The sequence below is a fragment of the Caenorhabditis briggsae genome (assembly GCF_000004555.2).
Source record: "Caenorhabditis briggsae complete genome, chrIII, whole genome shotgun sequence".
Classification (NCBI taxonomy): Eukaryota; Metazoa; Nematoda; class Chromadorea; order Rhabditida; family Rhabditidae; genus Caenorhabditis; species Caenorhabditis briggsae.
In genome coordinates, this window is record NC_013490.2 from 12,865,440 (window position 1) to 12,881,670 (window position 16,231).

At 38.6% G+C, this 16,231-nt stretch overlaps 2 protein-coding genes across 2 annotated transcripts in view; both read right to left on the reverse strand.

The window, feature by feature from the left end:
- CBG21229 overlaps positions 1-5,573 on the reverse strand; it is a gene marked incomplete at both ends in the record, with an annotated part of 14,211 nt that extends 8,638 nt beyond the window's left edge. The window contains 4 exons of the mRNA XM_045244564.1: positions 151-648; positions 1,578-1,928; positions 2,850-3,173; positions 5,226-5,573. Coding sequence (XP_045097217.1) covers positions 151-648; positions 1,578-1,928; positions 2,850-3,173; positions 5,226-5,573 — 1,521 coding nt within the window. The remainder of the gene's footprint in view (positions 1-150; positions 649-1,577; positions 1,929-2,849; positions 3,174-5,225) is intronic.
- A 2,162-nt stretch (positions 5,574-7,735) lies between these two features.
- Positions 7,736-16,231, reverse strand: part of CBG21228 — a gene marked incomplete at both ends in the record, with an annotated part of 14,832 nt that continues 6,336 nt past the window's right edge. Inside the window, 6 exons of the mRNA XM_045244565.1 lie at positions 7,736-7,915; positions 8,939-9,367; positions 10,602-11,069; positions 12,440-12,850; positions 13,341-13,667; positions 14,693-14,942. Coding sequence (XP_045097218.1) covers positions 7,736-7,915; positions 8,939-9,367; positions 10,602-11,069; positions 12,440-12,850; positions 13,341-13,667; positions 14,693-14,942 — 2,065 coding nt within the window. The remainder of the gene's footprint in view (positions 7,916-8,938; positions 9,368-10,601; positions 11,070-12,439; positions 12,851-13,340; positions 13,668-14,692; positions 14,943-16,231) is intronic.

A 16,231-nucleotide genomic window follows, 5' to 3' on the forward strand; every position in this document is an offset into this window, starting at 1 on the left:
CCTCTCTTTAACGCCTTCTGCTCCTGAACCCCGCGTTCGGAATCCAGTCAAATTTGGTATCATTTTGTAGTTCTCGTGGAGTACTACAGTTTGGTTGTTGAATCGAACAGAAATTTCAGATTTGAAGCGAGTTACGGGTCGACTTCTCACCTGTTGTCCAGTGGTCTCAAATCTGCGATCCGAATGATACATACTAAACGAGTTCATGCTCATATTCAGCACTTGCAAGAAATTCCCATCCGCAGCCGTCGAGATCTCAAATTGGACCTGTGGATGCATCTGTCTTAATTTCTCCTGAATCTGCGATGAATACTTGCTACACCCGACGTTTATCTCCTTCAACTGGGTGTCCGCCCAATCGTCATAGTGCTCATTTTGGAATAATAATCGATAAAAATCCTGATAATAGCGTCCACGATGATCGCACGCTCCTCTCATCAGCTTCTTCGCCACGTCGTCGACTCCTTGAATCGCGTACCATCGGGAGCAGAGGATGATGGATACGTAGTGGGTGCACGATTGCTCCTTCCACTTTTGGAATAGCTCTGTTAGAAAGCCTTTGATGCATTTTTCCAGGTACAGGTCGCCTTGGGGATCGAGTTGATTCATTTCCGAGCACATCTGAAAAAGCGGAATTTTCGAGCTATTCTAGACTGATTTAGGCCTTTTCTAGGCTATATTATAGCTAGTTTGGACCAATTTAGGCACTTACTAGGCCCATTTTGCTTTTCTAGGTCATTTCTAGCTATATTAACCACTTAAAACCGCTCAGAAACCTTTAAAAACCCCTAAAAACTCGAAAAAACCATGAAAATCCCGATTTTCCAAAATTTGCTCGGGTGGCCTAGTGGAATTTCGGACATGCGAAATTTCGGAAAATCAACACTAGGGTTCGATTCCACTCGGTGGCAAACTTTTTTTGCTTTTGTTTTGAGCTAGAATTCAGAGGTCCTAAAAGGTTCTAGGCTCATTTTGAGTACTTTTGGGTTACTGTAGTCTACAATATCTACCATATCTCGAGCTACAGTAAAAATCCTAGAGAGATGAAATTTACAGCATTCGACTTGGCGTGTCAAGAGCTTTCCAATGAGTATACTCATGACTAATTTTGAAAATTTTTTGGAATACTGTAGTTTGACCCAAAAATTGAATCTACCGTATCTCGAGCTACAGTAATCCTAGAGGTATGAAATTTTTGGAGCATTCGACTTGGCTTGCCAAGAGCTTTCAAATGAGTAAAATGTCGACTGCCTTTGGAAAACTTCGGAATTTCAAAAAAACTAGGCCACGTCCCTAAAATCTAGGTCACGGCCAAGAAAACCCAAAATCAAGGCCATGACCTATATTTTCCGGCGTGACCTAGTTTTCATGGTCATTGCCTAAACTTTCAATCCTCTTTGTGCTGTTTTGGGGGTGTTTTAAGCAAGTTTCTAGTCGTGGCCTAACTTTCTCAAAAACTCTTCCATGGGTACAACTCCCCGATTTCGAGGGATTTCGCTAGCGAAAAAGGTGTCCAGGGGTAGTTTTTGATGGGGAATTCAAATTTCTAGTTTCGAGTCGATTCTAGGCCACCAAACCTGAATAAATATGAGCACTGTCGATGAGCTGGACCGGAAAACGACGCGAGTCTTGTCAGTAACGAAACCGCTCTTCACCAGCGACCCTTTCCTCCACATATCCGAAATCCGGGTGTTAATATTTAGATGTCGTTTCTGTTCCTCCACATAAGTCATCCTTCCAATCAAACAGCTACGGTATCTGTACATATCCGCACGGCTCATATAAATCTCTCGAAATGTCAGCTGCACATTGTCCAGGGATACGGTTTCCACAGTCTCCTCGATACCAATTACCGTATCGCCGGGTTTAAGATATTCAAAGTGTTTCGAGAGACCGGGAAAGGATCGGCAGATGCTGATTATGCAGCGCTGGAAATTTTTATAGTTTAAAATTTAAAGTTTTACGGCAATTCTAGATCAAAATAATCCCAAAAATCAGTTCTAAAACACTTAAAAACTCCCTAAAAAGTCAAAAAACCACAAAAATCGACATTTTCTAAAAATTTGCTCGGGTGGCCTAGTGGGATTTTGGATATGCAAACTTTCGAAACAACACCAGGGTTCGATTCCACTCGGTGGCAAACTCTTTTTGCTTTAGTTTAGAGCAAGAATTCGGGGTTTCTAGATGGTTCTAGACTCATTTTTAGCATTTTTGGGTTACTCTAGCTTCTCAAACTACCGTATCTCGGGCTACAATAACCCTAGAAAGACGGTAGTCGGAACGTTCGACTTGGCTTGTCACGAGCTTTCAAATGAGTATACTCATGATTACTTTTGAATATTTTTTGGATTACTGTAGTTTGACCCAAAAATTGAATCTACCGTATCTCGAGCTACAGTAATTCTAGAGGTATGAAATTTGGAGCATTCGACTTGACTCGTTGAGCGCTTTCAAATGAGTATACTCATGACTATTTTTGGAAATTTTTTTGGATTACTGTAGTTTTGTTTTTGGGATGTTTTAGGCCATCTTTAGCCTATTCTAGACTAAATAAGCCTGAAAATCAATTTTGAAGCACCTGAAAACCCCTAAAACCGTCGAAAAGCTCCAAAAAGCGAAATTTTTCAAAAATGTGCTTGGGTGGCCTAGTGTTATTTTGGACATGCAAATTTTGGAGAATCAACACCAGGGTTCGATTCCACTCGGTGGTAAACTTTTTTTGCTTTTCTTTTGAGCAAGTTTAGGCTATTTTGAGCCGATTTCAGCGATTTTCAGATAAATCTAGGCTATTTCAGGCTATTTACGCCTAGATTATGCCATTTTAGGCCAATTTCTTGGCTCCAACTCACCCCCATCTCCTTGCCAACAGTTGGTGCTGGTGTACAACACGACACCGTTGATTTCTTGGTCATTTGGCATCCATTATCATAATCATCGGGTAGATCAACACTATCATAGACTCTGGAAGCCCTGGCCGATGAGATCTTTCCAGCACTTCCACCGGCTCCTCCACTCTTTCGATTCGATGAGTTCGTGGAGATGCTCGTCAGGTTAGGAGACGTTTCTGGGACGACGTGGTCGATTCGGAAGGACATTTCGTTGATGGTCCCGTCGGTGTCCTGTTTTCGAAGCGTGATGTAGAAGGGTTTGGCGAAGATGTGACCCGCGTCGTGCTGGAACGAAGAATATGAAGGTTTTAGGACATTTCTAACATAGTGGCCTAATTTTTGCATTTCTAGGCCACCATGTTATATGGACTAGAAATGACCGAACATGCATCTGATGGGCTTTCCAGGCCATCTAACATAGTGGCCTAGAAGAACTCGAATTGCAAAAGTTAGGCCACCATGCTAAAATGGCCTAGGATCCATACCTGACGAATAGGAGGTCTTTTAGACCATTTTATCATGATGGCCTAGAAAACCAAATTTGCAAAAGTTAGGCCACCATGCTAAATGCGCTAGAAAAGATTAACTATTCGTTAGTTATGGGTCCTAGGCCATTTTAGCATGGTGGCCTAGAAAACTCATGTTGAAAAAGTTAGGCCACAATGTTAAAATGACCTAGGATTCATTCCTGAGGAATAGGAGGTCTTTTCTAGCACGTTTAGCATGGTGGCCTAACTTTTACATTTCTAGGCCACCATGTTGAATGGGTTAGAAATGGCCTAACCTTCTCAAGTTGGGTTTTCTGGGCCACCATGATAAAATGACCTAGAAAGCCCATCAGGTGCATGTTAGGTCATTTTTAGGCCACGGCGGCCTAACTTTTGCAATTCTCGGCCACCATGTTATATGTACTAGAAATGGCCTAGCTTTTGCAAGATGATTTTTCTCGGCCATCGTGCTAAATTGCCTGAAAAACCTACCAGGTAAATATTAGGCCACTTCTAGGTTGTTTACCATAGTGGCCTAACTTTCTCAGCATGCTTTTTCTAGGCCACCATACTAAATAGCTTAAAAATGACCTAAAATGCACCTGGTGTGTCTTGTAGACAATCTCCCTAAAAATCCACAACTGGGGAAAGTTAGGCCATCATGTAAAAATGACATAGAAACGGTCTTATATCCGCCTCGTATGATTTCTAGGCCATTTTAACATGGTGGCCTAACTTTTGAAATGCTAGGCCACCGTCGTTTCAAATCACCTAGAAATCGCCTAGTATTCATCTGGTGTATTTTTAGACCATTTTAGCATGGTGGCCTAGAAATCTCAATTTGCAAAAGTTAGGCCACCATGGTAAAATGGCCTTAAAAAGGTCATTTTCTCACCTTTATCACCGCTATGTGCTCCTCGGGTCGTTGACACATCACACTTTTGTTTTTCTGAAAGTTAAGAAGAATCTTTTTTGGGATTTTCAGCCATTTTCCGCTATATTTTCAGCTGTTTTCAGATAAAATCGGCCAAAAATTGTCAAAAATCGATTTTTGGGTTATTTTTAGCCAATTTCAAGAACTTTTAGACAATAAAGCCCCTGAAAATCAGCTCTGGAACCCTTAAAAACCTATAAAATCATCAAAAAACCACGAAAATCGAGATTTTCAAAAATTGTGCTCGGGTGGCCTAGTGGGATTTCGGACAAAATTTTGGAAAATCAACACCAGGGTTCGATTCCACCGGGTGGCAAACTTTTTTTGCTTTTGTTTTAGCAAAAATTCGGGGGTTTTAGAGGGCTCTAAACGCATTTGAAGCATTTTGGATTACTGTAGCTCTACCTGCACCACTAAATCTACCGTGTCTTGGGCTACAGAAATCCTACGTACATGAAATTTTTGAGCATTCGATTTGGCTCGTCAAGAGCTTTCAAATGAGTATGCTCGTGACTATTTTTAAAAATTTATTTGGATTACTGTAGTTTTGGTTTTAGGCTAATTTCAGACCAATTTAGAGGTGTTCTAGACTTAAAAACACCAAAAATCAGCTCTGAAACCCTTAGAATTTTTAAAAATCCCTAAAAACTTCGAAAAATTAACGAAAATCAAGATTTTTCAAAATTTCGCTCGGGTGGCCTAGTGGGATTTTGAACATGAATTTTGGAAAATCAACACCAGGGTTCGATTCCACCGGGTGGCAATTTCTTTTTGCTTTTGTTTTGAGCAATTTTAGGATATTTTAAGCGGATTTTGAGCTATTTAAAATCGATTTCAGGCTATTTCAGGCCGGTTTAGGCCGATTTAGGCCGATTTAGGCCGATTTTCAGCCAAATTTCCAGCCTAAAACCTCACCAATGGAGACGTATCACAAAATGGGCATTTTTCCAGTTGATGCACTTGAACATCAACTCTCCACCATGGCTTCTCAACTACTGTAAACGTTCCGCTGAGTTGCGACGCGACGATTCGTTGAGGGTGTTCAGAAGACGTCGGATTCTGATTCTGAGCACCTCCAGGAGCTCCAGGTGCTCCAGAAGCTTCTGACGTCGTTGGTTTTTGGAATCCAGAGAGGGTGCTCAGATTGGAAGCGGTGCGGACGCGGTTGGCTGATGTGATACGTTCAGAAGTCGTAGGTGCTCCAGATGTTGGCGATGATGGTCCGGCGGCAGTTTGAAAAATGGAAAATCCATTTTGTGGCATTTTGAGAGGAGATCCAAATGGATCTCGGGGGAGCAGCACCCAGGAGGATCTGGAAATAGGGGATTTTTAGAATTTCGGGATTTTAAAAAAATTTGTTGAAAATCGATTTTTGAGCTATTTTTAGCCAATTTTCATTCATTTTCAACCGATTTCAAGCTATTCTAGGCAAGAAAAACCCTGAAAATCAGCTTTAAAACCTTCGAAAACCCCTAAAAACTACAAAAAACCAATAAAATCGAGATTTTCAAAAATTGTGCTCGGGTGGTCTAGTGGGATTTTGGACCTGAATTTTTGGAAAATCAACACCAGGGTTCGATTCCACCGGCTGGCAAACTTTTTTTGCTTTTGTTTAGAGCAAGAATTCGGGGTTTCTAGATGGTTCTAGACTCATTTTGAGCACTTTTTTGGTTACTGTAGTTTAGCCTGCGCAGCTAAAACTACCGTATTTCGTGCTACAGTAATCCTAGAAAAATGAAATTTAGAGCATTCGAGAATTTTCGAAATTTTCAGGATCTGGAAATACTTTTGGAGATTTGAAGATTATTGGGATTCTAAAAATTCAATTTTCAGCATTTCTTGAATTTTTGAAAATTCTGAGAATCTCAGATTTTCAGATTTCGCGGATTTTTGATTTTTTCAAATCTCGAAAAATGGGGGGAAAAACGATTTTTCAGATTTTTGGGATTCTGAGAATCTAAGAATCTGAAAATGTCAAACTACGAATTTCTGAAATTCTCAGAATTTTCAGAATTTCAAATTTTTAGAATTTCAAATTTTTGAAAATTTTCCGATTATTTGGATTATTCAGAATTCCAGAAGTTCAGATTTTTTTGGGAATTCCAGGCCATAAAAATTGGCGGCCTAACTTTCGCAAGTTTGGTTTTCTAGGCCATCATGCTAAAATGGCCTAGAAAACACGTCATTTCTAGGTCATTTTAACATGATGGCCTAGAAAAATCAACTTGCAAAAGTTAGGCCACCATGTAATTTTGAAATGTTTTCGAAAATTTGGATTTTTTCAAAAATTTTAAATTTTTCGGATTTTCGATTTTCAGAATTCCAGAAGCACTTTTTGGAATTTTTCAGATTTTTTAAAATCCCAAAAATCGAAAAAAAAAGGTTTTTTGAGATTTCGAAATGTTCAAAAATTTTCAGATTTTCGGGTTTCACAATTCCAGAATTTCAGCTTTTTTTGGGGAATTTTTGGAGAAATTTCGATCATTTTCTGGATTTTTTGTCCTGAAAATGTTTTTTTTTTGGAGATTCGAAATTTTCAGAATTCCAGATTTTTTGATCTAGAAAATCGAATTTTTTCAAAAGGTTTTTGGGAATTTCGAAAAACCCAAAATTTTCAAAAATTAGGTTAAAATTACATTTTAAAAAATGACATTTTTCAGATTTTTAGAAATTTCCAAAAATTCCAAAAATCGCATTTTTCTGAATTTTTCAGCAAAAAATGATGGGAATTTTCAGACATTTCTAGCTCAAATTTTCAGCGTTTCCAGGGTTTAAAAATATGGAAAAAATGAAAAAAAAATACAAAAATTGATAGATAAAGAAATTGGCGATTTCAAACATTCTTCTTGGAGGAGCTTTTTCCCGAAAAAATCGACAAAAGTAGGAATTATATATATATATATAACTTTTTCTTCTTTTTCTTCTCTTCATCATCATTATCATTTAAAATTCAAATTTTGAATTGGTAATTGATAGAATATAAAAATACAGTAATACAGTAATATGAAAATGAATGGGGGAATTTGGGGATTTTTAGGTCAAAAATTCAGAGGGAAATTTTAAAAATAGGGGATTTTTGGGGATCAAAAAATAGAGAAAAAAGTCAATAAATCAATAAATTACTGTAGAAAAAAGTGGAAAAAATGGAGATCCAAAAAAAGGGGGGTTTAAATATAATATATTTGGACAGAGGTGGGATGGGAAAAATCAGGAAAAATTGCTGAAAAATTGAAATTTTAAAGGGCAAATTTGCTGAAAAATCGCTGATTTTTCCCAGAAAAAAAAATCAATTTTTTAAACCAAAAAATATTGATTTTTGGGTGATTTTTCAGCGATTTTCAGAGCATTTTTTAGTGATTTTTTCATCAAAAAATCTCAATTTTCAGCAATTTTTTCCAGCAAAAAAATTGAGCATCAACAATTATTTAGAGGACATAATCCAGTTCATATCGAACGTATTGATTGGTGGGCGTGTTTTCGATACGTGGATATCCGGCGATCAGTGCGTCGGCTGATCCCAAAATCAGATTGTTGAACACCTTCCAGACGGGCTCACGGACCTTTCTCGCTGGATGCCACAAGGCTTGGAGACAGTATTGCATTACCTGGAAATTTGGAAATTTTAGGATTTTCAGGGATTTTAGGATTCTAAAAAGCTGAAATTTGGCTGAAAATCGACTGAAAATTGACTGAAATTGGCCAAAAATGAGCCAAAATCGACGGAAAATCTGAAAATTTCAAGCTGAAATTTTTGAATTCTTCGAATTTCAAAAATTTGTCGTTTTCTGGAATTTCGAATTTTCAGATATCCAGATTTTTGATATTTCAAGAATCTAGAACTTTCAAACTTGAAGATATCTTCAAGAATCTTATTTCTCTTAAAAATATCTGAAATTCCGAGAATTCAAATATCTGGAAAATCTGAAAATCCGAGATTCCAGAAATTCGAAAATTCGGAAATTTTGAGAATCTGGAAATTGGAAATTGGAAAATCAAAAATTCTTGAAATTTTCAGATTTTCCGTCATTTTCAGCCATTTTTGGACCATTTCAGCTCGTTTTCAGTCGATTTACATCCAAATTTCAAAAATTTTCAGCGTTTTTAGCCTATTTCAAGCTATTTTCAACCTATTCTAAGCCGAATTTCAGAGTAGTTTCAGTCGATTTTCAGCCAAATTTTATCCATATTTTTGGTAAATTTAGCTCGATTTTCAGTGCCGATTTTCAGCCAAATGTAATCCATTTTTTTTTGGTCAATTTTCAGCAACATTTCGGAGATCGTCAGAGATTCTTAGCTATTTTTAGCCGGTTTTTGACTATTTTCAGTCGATTTTTGGGTCATTTTTCAGCCAAATTTTTTGCCGATTTCAGCTCATTTTTAGACGATTTTCAGAAAAATTTCGACGAATTTCAGCTTTATGATTATTTTCAGCGGTTTTTGAAAACTATTTTCAGCTTTTTTCAGTCGATTTTTGGTTCATTTCTAGCCATTTTTTTTGTCTATTTTCAGTTATTTTTGGGTCGATTTTCAGCTAAATTTCAGCAATTTTCAGCCATCTAATGACCATTTTCGGCGGATTTCAGCCCATTTTACACGATTTTCAGCCAAGTTTCGAAGCAAATGCTCACCTTAATCGGTCCCAACGAGACTCTCATTCCCTCACACGCGAACACCCATCTCTGAATCAAATGCGGCGAGTTCTCCAACATATTCGGCCATACATAATTGAGCAAATGGATAAGAGCATCCTCACAACCGAAACCATAAACTCCGATTGCCAAATGAGCAACAGCGTCGACGGCGATCTGACGATGCACCTGATCCCTCTCCATGAGGGCGTCGATGAGCAATGGAACCACTGCGTAGATGTAGTCTTTGGCCATTTCTCCAATGTATTCGAACATGAAGCTCAGCGCTTTTAGAACTCCATTCTGGACGTTGATCTCTGGGACACGGTACTCGTTCATGATTGCTGGAAGTACTGTGAATGGGGCGCACGTCTCAGAGACGATAGCGATGGCCACGGTGGTGCACACACGGAGTTGACGTTCTTGGACCTGGAAAATAGGCATTTTTTGGGATTAAATAGGGGGTTGTTGAGGTCAAAAATTGCAATTTCAGTATTTGAAAAATTTTCAGAATTTATAGACTATTTTAGGTCATTTTTATATCATTTTCAGGCGATTCCGGGTCATTTTTAGGCTAGTTTTGGCCATTTTGGACCATTTCTAGGCTATGTTAGACTATTTTTAGATCATTCTGGGACTATTTTTTGTTTTAAAATGGTCTAAAAGTGACCAAAAATGATCCAAATGGCTGGAAAACGGCCGAGAAAAATGATCCAAAATGGCTTAAAAAATAGTCCAGAGACCATTTGCAGCTATATTTGGACCATTTTTGGGTCATTTTAGGTCATATTTTTCAGCCGATTTCAGACCCTTTTGGACCATATCAACGTATTATTGGACTATTTTTAGGCTATTTAGGACCATTTCTAGACCATGTTAGACTATTTTTAGGCTATTTCAGGTCATTTTTAGGTCATTTTGGGCTACTTTTAGGTCATGTTTAGGCTAGTTTAGGTCATTTTGGACTATTTTTGGACTATTTGGGACCCCTTTGGGCCATTTTAAAGCCATATTGGACTATTTGTAAGCCATTTCGGACAATTTTAGACCATTTTCAGCTAATTTCAGGCCATTTTAGGACAGTTTTGGCGATTTTTTTGACTATTTTCAGCCGATTTACAGCTCTTTTGGACCATTTTAAGGTTATATTGGACTATTTTAGACTTTTTTTTTGACAATTTTTAAGCCATTTTGAATCATTTTCAGACAATTTCAGGTTATTTTGGCCCGATTCTAGGACAGTTTTGGCTGTTTTGGACTATTTTTCAGGCCATTGTTAGGCTATTTTCAGCCAATTTATAAACCTTTTCAGACCATTTTGGTCCATTTTGTACCATTTTCCGACCAATTTAGAGCATTTTCGACTACTTTAGATAATTTTCAGCTAATTTCAGCCAATTTCTACACCATTTTGGACTAGTTCAACTTTTAGAATGATCTAAAATAGCCGAAAATGACATAAAAATGGACGAAAATAGCCTGAAACCGGTCTGAAAACGATCTAAAAGTAGTATTTCGTCTAGACCATTTTCCGGCCGTTTGGACTATTTCAAAGCCGTTTTTAGGCCTATTTGGACCAATTTAAAGCTATTTTGGGCTATTTTAGGCCCATTTTCAGGCTATTTTAGACGCGTTTTTGCCTATTTCAAGACCCCTCTTCTACCTTCAAATTATTGAGCAACGTGGCGAGCACATCATGCGGTCCAATCGCCTTCGCAATGAAGCCAAACGTATTGATGGCAGCTCTTCTGATGGACTTCTTGTGAGCCTTGAGCAGCTCCAACAACTCGAAACAGATTCTCATCCATTCTCTGGCCGACACGAATTCCGATCCTCTGTCAGCGATGGCTCCAACCAGATCGATACAATTCTCCTGCACTTTCTCATGCCGATTCTTGAGGATCGGAGTGAGTCTAGGGAGCAGATCCTTGATTGGTGGTGTCATTTTAGTCATTCCAATCACGTTGCAAATGGCTTTCAGGGCTCCGAGAATCGAGCCGAGCACTTCTGGATACTCTTCTCCCAGATATTCGTAGAGAACGACTCCCATGTGTCCCATCATCTTCTCCTCTTCACACATATGCATTACGGGGGCGATACGGGCGATGAGGTCGGCCGCTTGTTGACGGACCTGGAAAAATAGATAGTTTGCATACTTGTAACGGGCCGGGCCAGGCCGGGCTTTTTCCGGAATTTCGGAAACCCGGCCCGGCGGGCCCGTCATTTCACTAGTTTCGAAATTTTCAAAAAATCACATAAGGGGGGACCCTTATGTGATTTTTTTCGAGTTTTCCGATCTTTTTTGTTCAGACAGACAAACAATCCAAAATACGAAAAAAAAATAGAAAAAATTATATTGAGAGCTCAAAATTTGGCTCAAAAATACAGCATTTTTGACACCGGGCCTTGAAAATTTCCTCAGGCCCGGCCCGGAATTTTACAAGTATGATATTTTGGTTTATTTTCAGTCAAATCTTGTCATTTTTAGGTGATTTCAGACCATTTTCAGACGGTTTTCAGCTAATAAAAAAAAGCTGAAAACTCCCTTTTTTGGTCAATTTCAGCCTGAAAAAATTTCAAGATTTGGCTGAAAATGGCTGAAAATGACTGGAAAAGGACATGAATCCGAAATTTTCTGAATCTCGAATTTTCAGAATTTTGTCTCAAATCTGAGAATTCAAGAATCTCAAAATTTCATTTTCGAGATTTTAGACGTTCCGCTGAAAATAGACTGTGACCTGTTAAAATTGGCTGAAATTGACCAAAAAAGCAGATTTGGCTGAAAATTGACTAGAAATGAGCCAAAAATTGTTGAACTATTCGAAATTTGGCTGAAAATCGACTAGAATTAAGCTGAAATCGGTCAAAAACTGAACCATTTTTTGGGATGTCGATTTCATCACATTTTCAGTCGATTTTCAGCCAAATTTCAGAGAGTTACAGAAATTTTTAGCGCTATTATGGCTATTTTTGGCTTTTTTCTATGATTTTATGACTATTTTAATCCAAATTTCGCCTTTTTTTCAGGCTGGAATCAGCCAAAAAAGAGGAAACTTTCAGCTAATTTAGCATGTTTTCAGTAATCTGGAAAAACTGAAAATCTGAAAATTCGAGTATTCCGAAGATAGGAAATTCTAAAAATTCGAGATTTCGAGATTCTGAAAATTCAGAAATTTCAGCCCGAAATTTTCAGCTATTTTTCCGTTTTTAAGTCAATTTCAGTCTAAATTTTCACCAATTTTCTGGACCATTTTCAGCCGATTTTCAGTCAATTTCCAACCAAATTTTGACCAATTTTGAGAAAACCTCAGAAAATTTAGCTGAAAAGCGACTGAAAGCGAGCTAAAATCGATGAAAAATTGGTCAAAATTTGGCTGAAAATGGCTGAAAATGTGAGATTTCAGGGAATACACCACTGAAATTCGTTTTTCGTCTGTTTTCACCCGTTTTTAGCCGAATTTTCAGCATTTTTTTTACTATTTTTAGAAAAAAATAACTAACCTTCGCCGATTTGTTATTCAATCTCCACAGAATGGTACCGCAAATCTGAGGGATATATGCCTTGGCTCTTCTGCCCAAACTCGAGCAAATCGTTCCAAATCCATCAAGCATGACAGAATCCTCCTGAGTTTGCTCCTGGAATGCGTAGAGGAGCCCATCAATGAGCTGTTCTTCGAGCCGAGCATCAATATCTGTGGCTCCTTGCAACGCCACGATATTCTCAATCGTCTCCATGACCATTTTCCGGTATTGCTCATTCTCATCCTTCAAATCGTCCACAATTCTCGCGATCATCTCCACACATCCGACTTTTTGAGCGATTTCGACAGTGGTGTCCACCAACTGTCGATAGTTTCTCCGATCCATTGCCATTCGTTGATTCCAGAAGGCTTTGAAGAAGCTTGGAAGCACCTGAAAATTAATTAGGCTATTTCAGGCAGGTTTTAGGCAAATCTAGGCCAATTTTGAGCTATTCTAGGCCATTTTAAACCAATAAGGAGCTTTTCTAGATCAAAATAACCCTTAAAATCCGTTCTAAAACGCCTAAAAATCTATAAAACATCGAAAAATCAATGAAAATCGAGATTTTTCAAAATTTTGCTCGGGTGGCCGAGTGGGATTTTGGGCAAATTTTTGGAAAATCAACACCAGGGTTCGATTCCACCGGGTGGCAAACTTTTTTTTCTTTTGTTTATAGCAAGAATTCGGTGCTTTTAGATGTTTCTAGGCTATTTTAGGTCAATTTTCAGCTATTTCAGGCGGCTTTAGGCTATTTTAGGCCCCTAATAGGCCATTTTTAGGTCAATTCTGGGTAATTCAAGTCGATTTTCAGCTATTTTTAGGCTATTTTAGGCCAATTTTGACGGTTTAAAAACCGATTTTTTCAAAGTAAGTTCTATACCTCATCGCGAATATAACTCGGCTCGACACCATCTGTCGCGCAGCACTGTTTCACCACTTTCAGCACGATTTTCTTCATTTCCTCATCGGGCGACGCGAATTCTCGAATCAAAATCAACATGACTTCACGGGTATAGTAGGAGGCGTACTCGGCGTCCATCAACGGAATCAGGTAGCCAATGGCCTTGAGAAACGCGGCGAGACCCTTTCCACGATGCATTCGGATTCCTTTCCACAGAGGTTTGAGCACAGAGTCGAAGGCTTCGATTCCGTATGGAGCGGATGCTTCGGCGAGCGCCGCCAAGCAGAGAGCAGTGATTGTACGGACCTGGAATATCATTTTTAGGCGATTTTAGACCGATTTCCTAGCTTTTTCGGCTCGATTTCAGGCTAATTCGCGTTTAAAAACCTTTAGAATCATCTCTAAAACCCCTAAAAACCTATAAAACTTCAAAAAATTGACGAAAATCGCAACTTTTCAAAAATGTGCTCAGGTGGCCTAGTGGGATTTTGGACAAATTTTCGGAAAATCAACACCAGGGTTCGATTCCACCGGCTAGCAAACTTTTTTTGCTTTCATTTTTAGCTAGAATATAGGGGTTCTAGATGGTTCCATGCTATTTTAGACCATTTTTAGGCTGTTTTAGGCCCTTTTAGGCTGATTTTTCAGGCCGATTCTAGGCCAATTGGAGTTGAGGCTATTTTAGGCCGACTTTAATCCATTTTTGACTAATTTTGGGGGCATTTTCCAAGCAAAATTCAAGGCATTTCAGGCCACTCTAGACCATTCTAGGCCGTTTTAGGCCCCGCCAGACCGATTTCAGGATGTTCTAGGCCGAATTTCAAGCTATTTAGGCTCTATTCTAGGCTTTTTACACTATTCTAGACTGATTTAGGCGTATCTAGGTCGAAAAGACCAATTTTTAGGCGTTTTTTTCAATTAGTTTGAGGCCTAGGCTACACTAATTTTAGGCTAAAATAGATCTTTTTCAGGCTCTCTTGTGTCAGGCTTTAGGCTGGTCCAGTCCATTTTTCAAGCCTTTTTTAGTGAATTCTATGCGATTTTAAGCCGAATTCAAGCTGTTTTAGCTCAATTTAGGCCTGAGTAGGCCTATTTTCAGGCCAATCTGAGTCAATTTAAGGCTCTTCTAGGCCAATCTTGAGATAATTTTGGCTATTATTGGCTATTTCAGGCGATTCTGAGCAGATTTCTAGGTTATTTCAGGTCAATTTCAGGCTATCCAGGCCCATTTTCAAGCGATTTTAGGCTATTCAGGCAATTCTCAGTTAATTTTTAGGCTATTTTAGGTCAATTTTAGGCCTGTTCAGGCCAATTTTCACAGATTTTCAGACCAAAAACTTGCTCACCTTTTGTTGCTCATCATCCAAACCATCCTTCACAATCTCCACCAACGCCTTCAGATGCGGCAAAACGGCGCATCCCATCAGAATCGCCATCTGCTGAACAATCTTGATTCCGGTGTGACGTGCTTGCCACGACTTCTTACTCTTACAGACGGCTTTGAGGAATGGGAGAAGTGCTGGAATACCCAGAGCGGAGGCGACGACGGCGAACGCACGAGCCGTGGTGTTACGGACGTATCTGGAAGAAGAAATATGGGATTTTGGGGGTTTCCAGGCAAATTTTGAGCTATTTCAGACTATTCTAGACTAATTCGATGTCAATTTAGACCATTTTTAAGTTTGTTTTAATTAGGCTTTTCAGAGCAAAATAACGCGGAAAAGCACTTATAAAATCCCTAAAAACCTATAAAACCTTCAAAAAACCAAAAAATCGAAATTTTTCAAAATGCTGCTCGGGTGGCCTAGTGGGATTTTGGGCAAATTTTTGGAAAATCAACACCCGGGTTCGATTCCACCGGGTGTAAAACTTTTTTTCTTTTGTTTAGGGCAAGAATTCGGGGATTTTAGAGGGTTCTAGGCCATTTTAGGCTATTTTAGGATGTTTTAGGTCACGTTTAGGCCCCGCATAGGTCATTTTTAGGCTATTCTAGGCCATTCCAGGTCAATTTCAGGCTTTTCCAGGCCATTTCTAGACCATTCTAGATCAATTTTGCAAGTTTTAAAGTCAATTATAGGTTATTCTGGGCCCAATTCGGAAGGTTTTCAAGTCAATTCTGGGTCGATTTTCATGTTTTCTGAGTCAATTTTAGGCTCATTTTAGTCAATTTTGAGATTTTTTAGGCTTTTAAAGGTTAATTTTAGTCCCCTCATAGGCCATTTTAGGCCATTCTGGGTCAATTTTGAAGGTTTTAAAGTCAGTTATAGGTAATTCTGGGTCGATTTTCACGTTTTCTGAGTCAATTCTAGGCTAATTTAGGCTAACTTAGACCGTTTCAAGACTATTTTCTAGGCTATCCTAGGCCATTGTAGATCAATTTTCAGGCCCTTTCAGGCCATTCTAGGCCAATTTTGAAGGTTTTAAAGTCAGTTATAGGAAATTCTGAGTCAATTTTAAAGACTTTCCGGGTCAATTCTAGACTATTTCATGTCTATTTTGAGCTATTTCAGACTAATTTCAAGGCAGTTTGGACCAATTTTAGGCTTTTTCAGGCTTTTTGAGGCTAATTTTAGGCTCCCATATGCTATTTTAGGCCATTCTAGATCAATTTTGAAGGTTTTCCTGCCAATTCTAGGCAATTCTGGAACGATTTTCACGTTTTCCGTGTCAATTCTGAGCCATTTTAGGCTTTTTGAGACTAATTTTAGGCCCCTTATAGGCCATTTTAGGCAAATTTCGAAGGTTTTCCTGTCCATTCTAAGCAATTCTGGGTCGATTTTCACGTTTTCTGGGTCAATTCTAGGCAATTTTAAGTCAATTTTGAGCTATTTTAGACTAATTTCAAGGCAGTTTAGACCATTTTAAGGCTA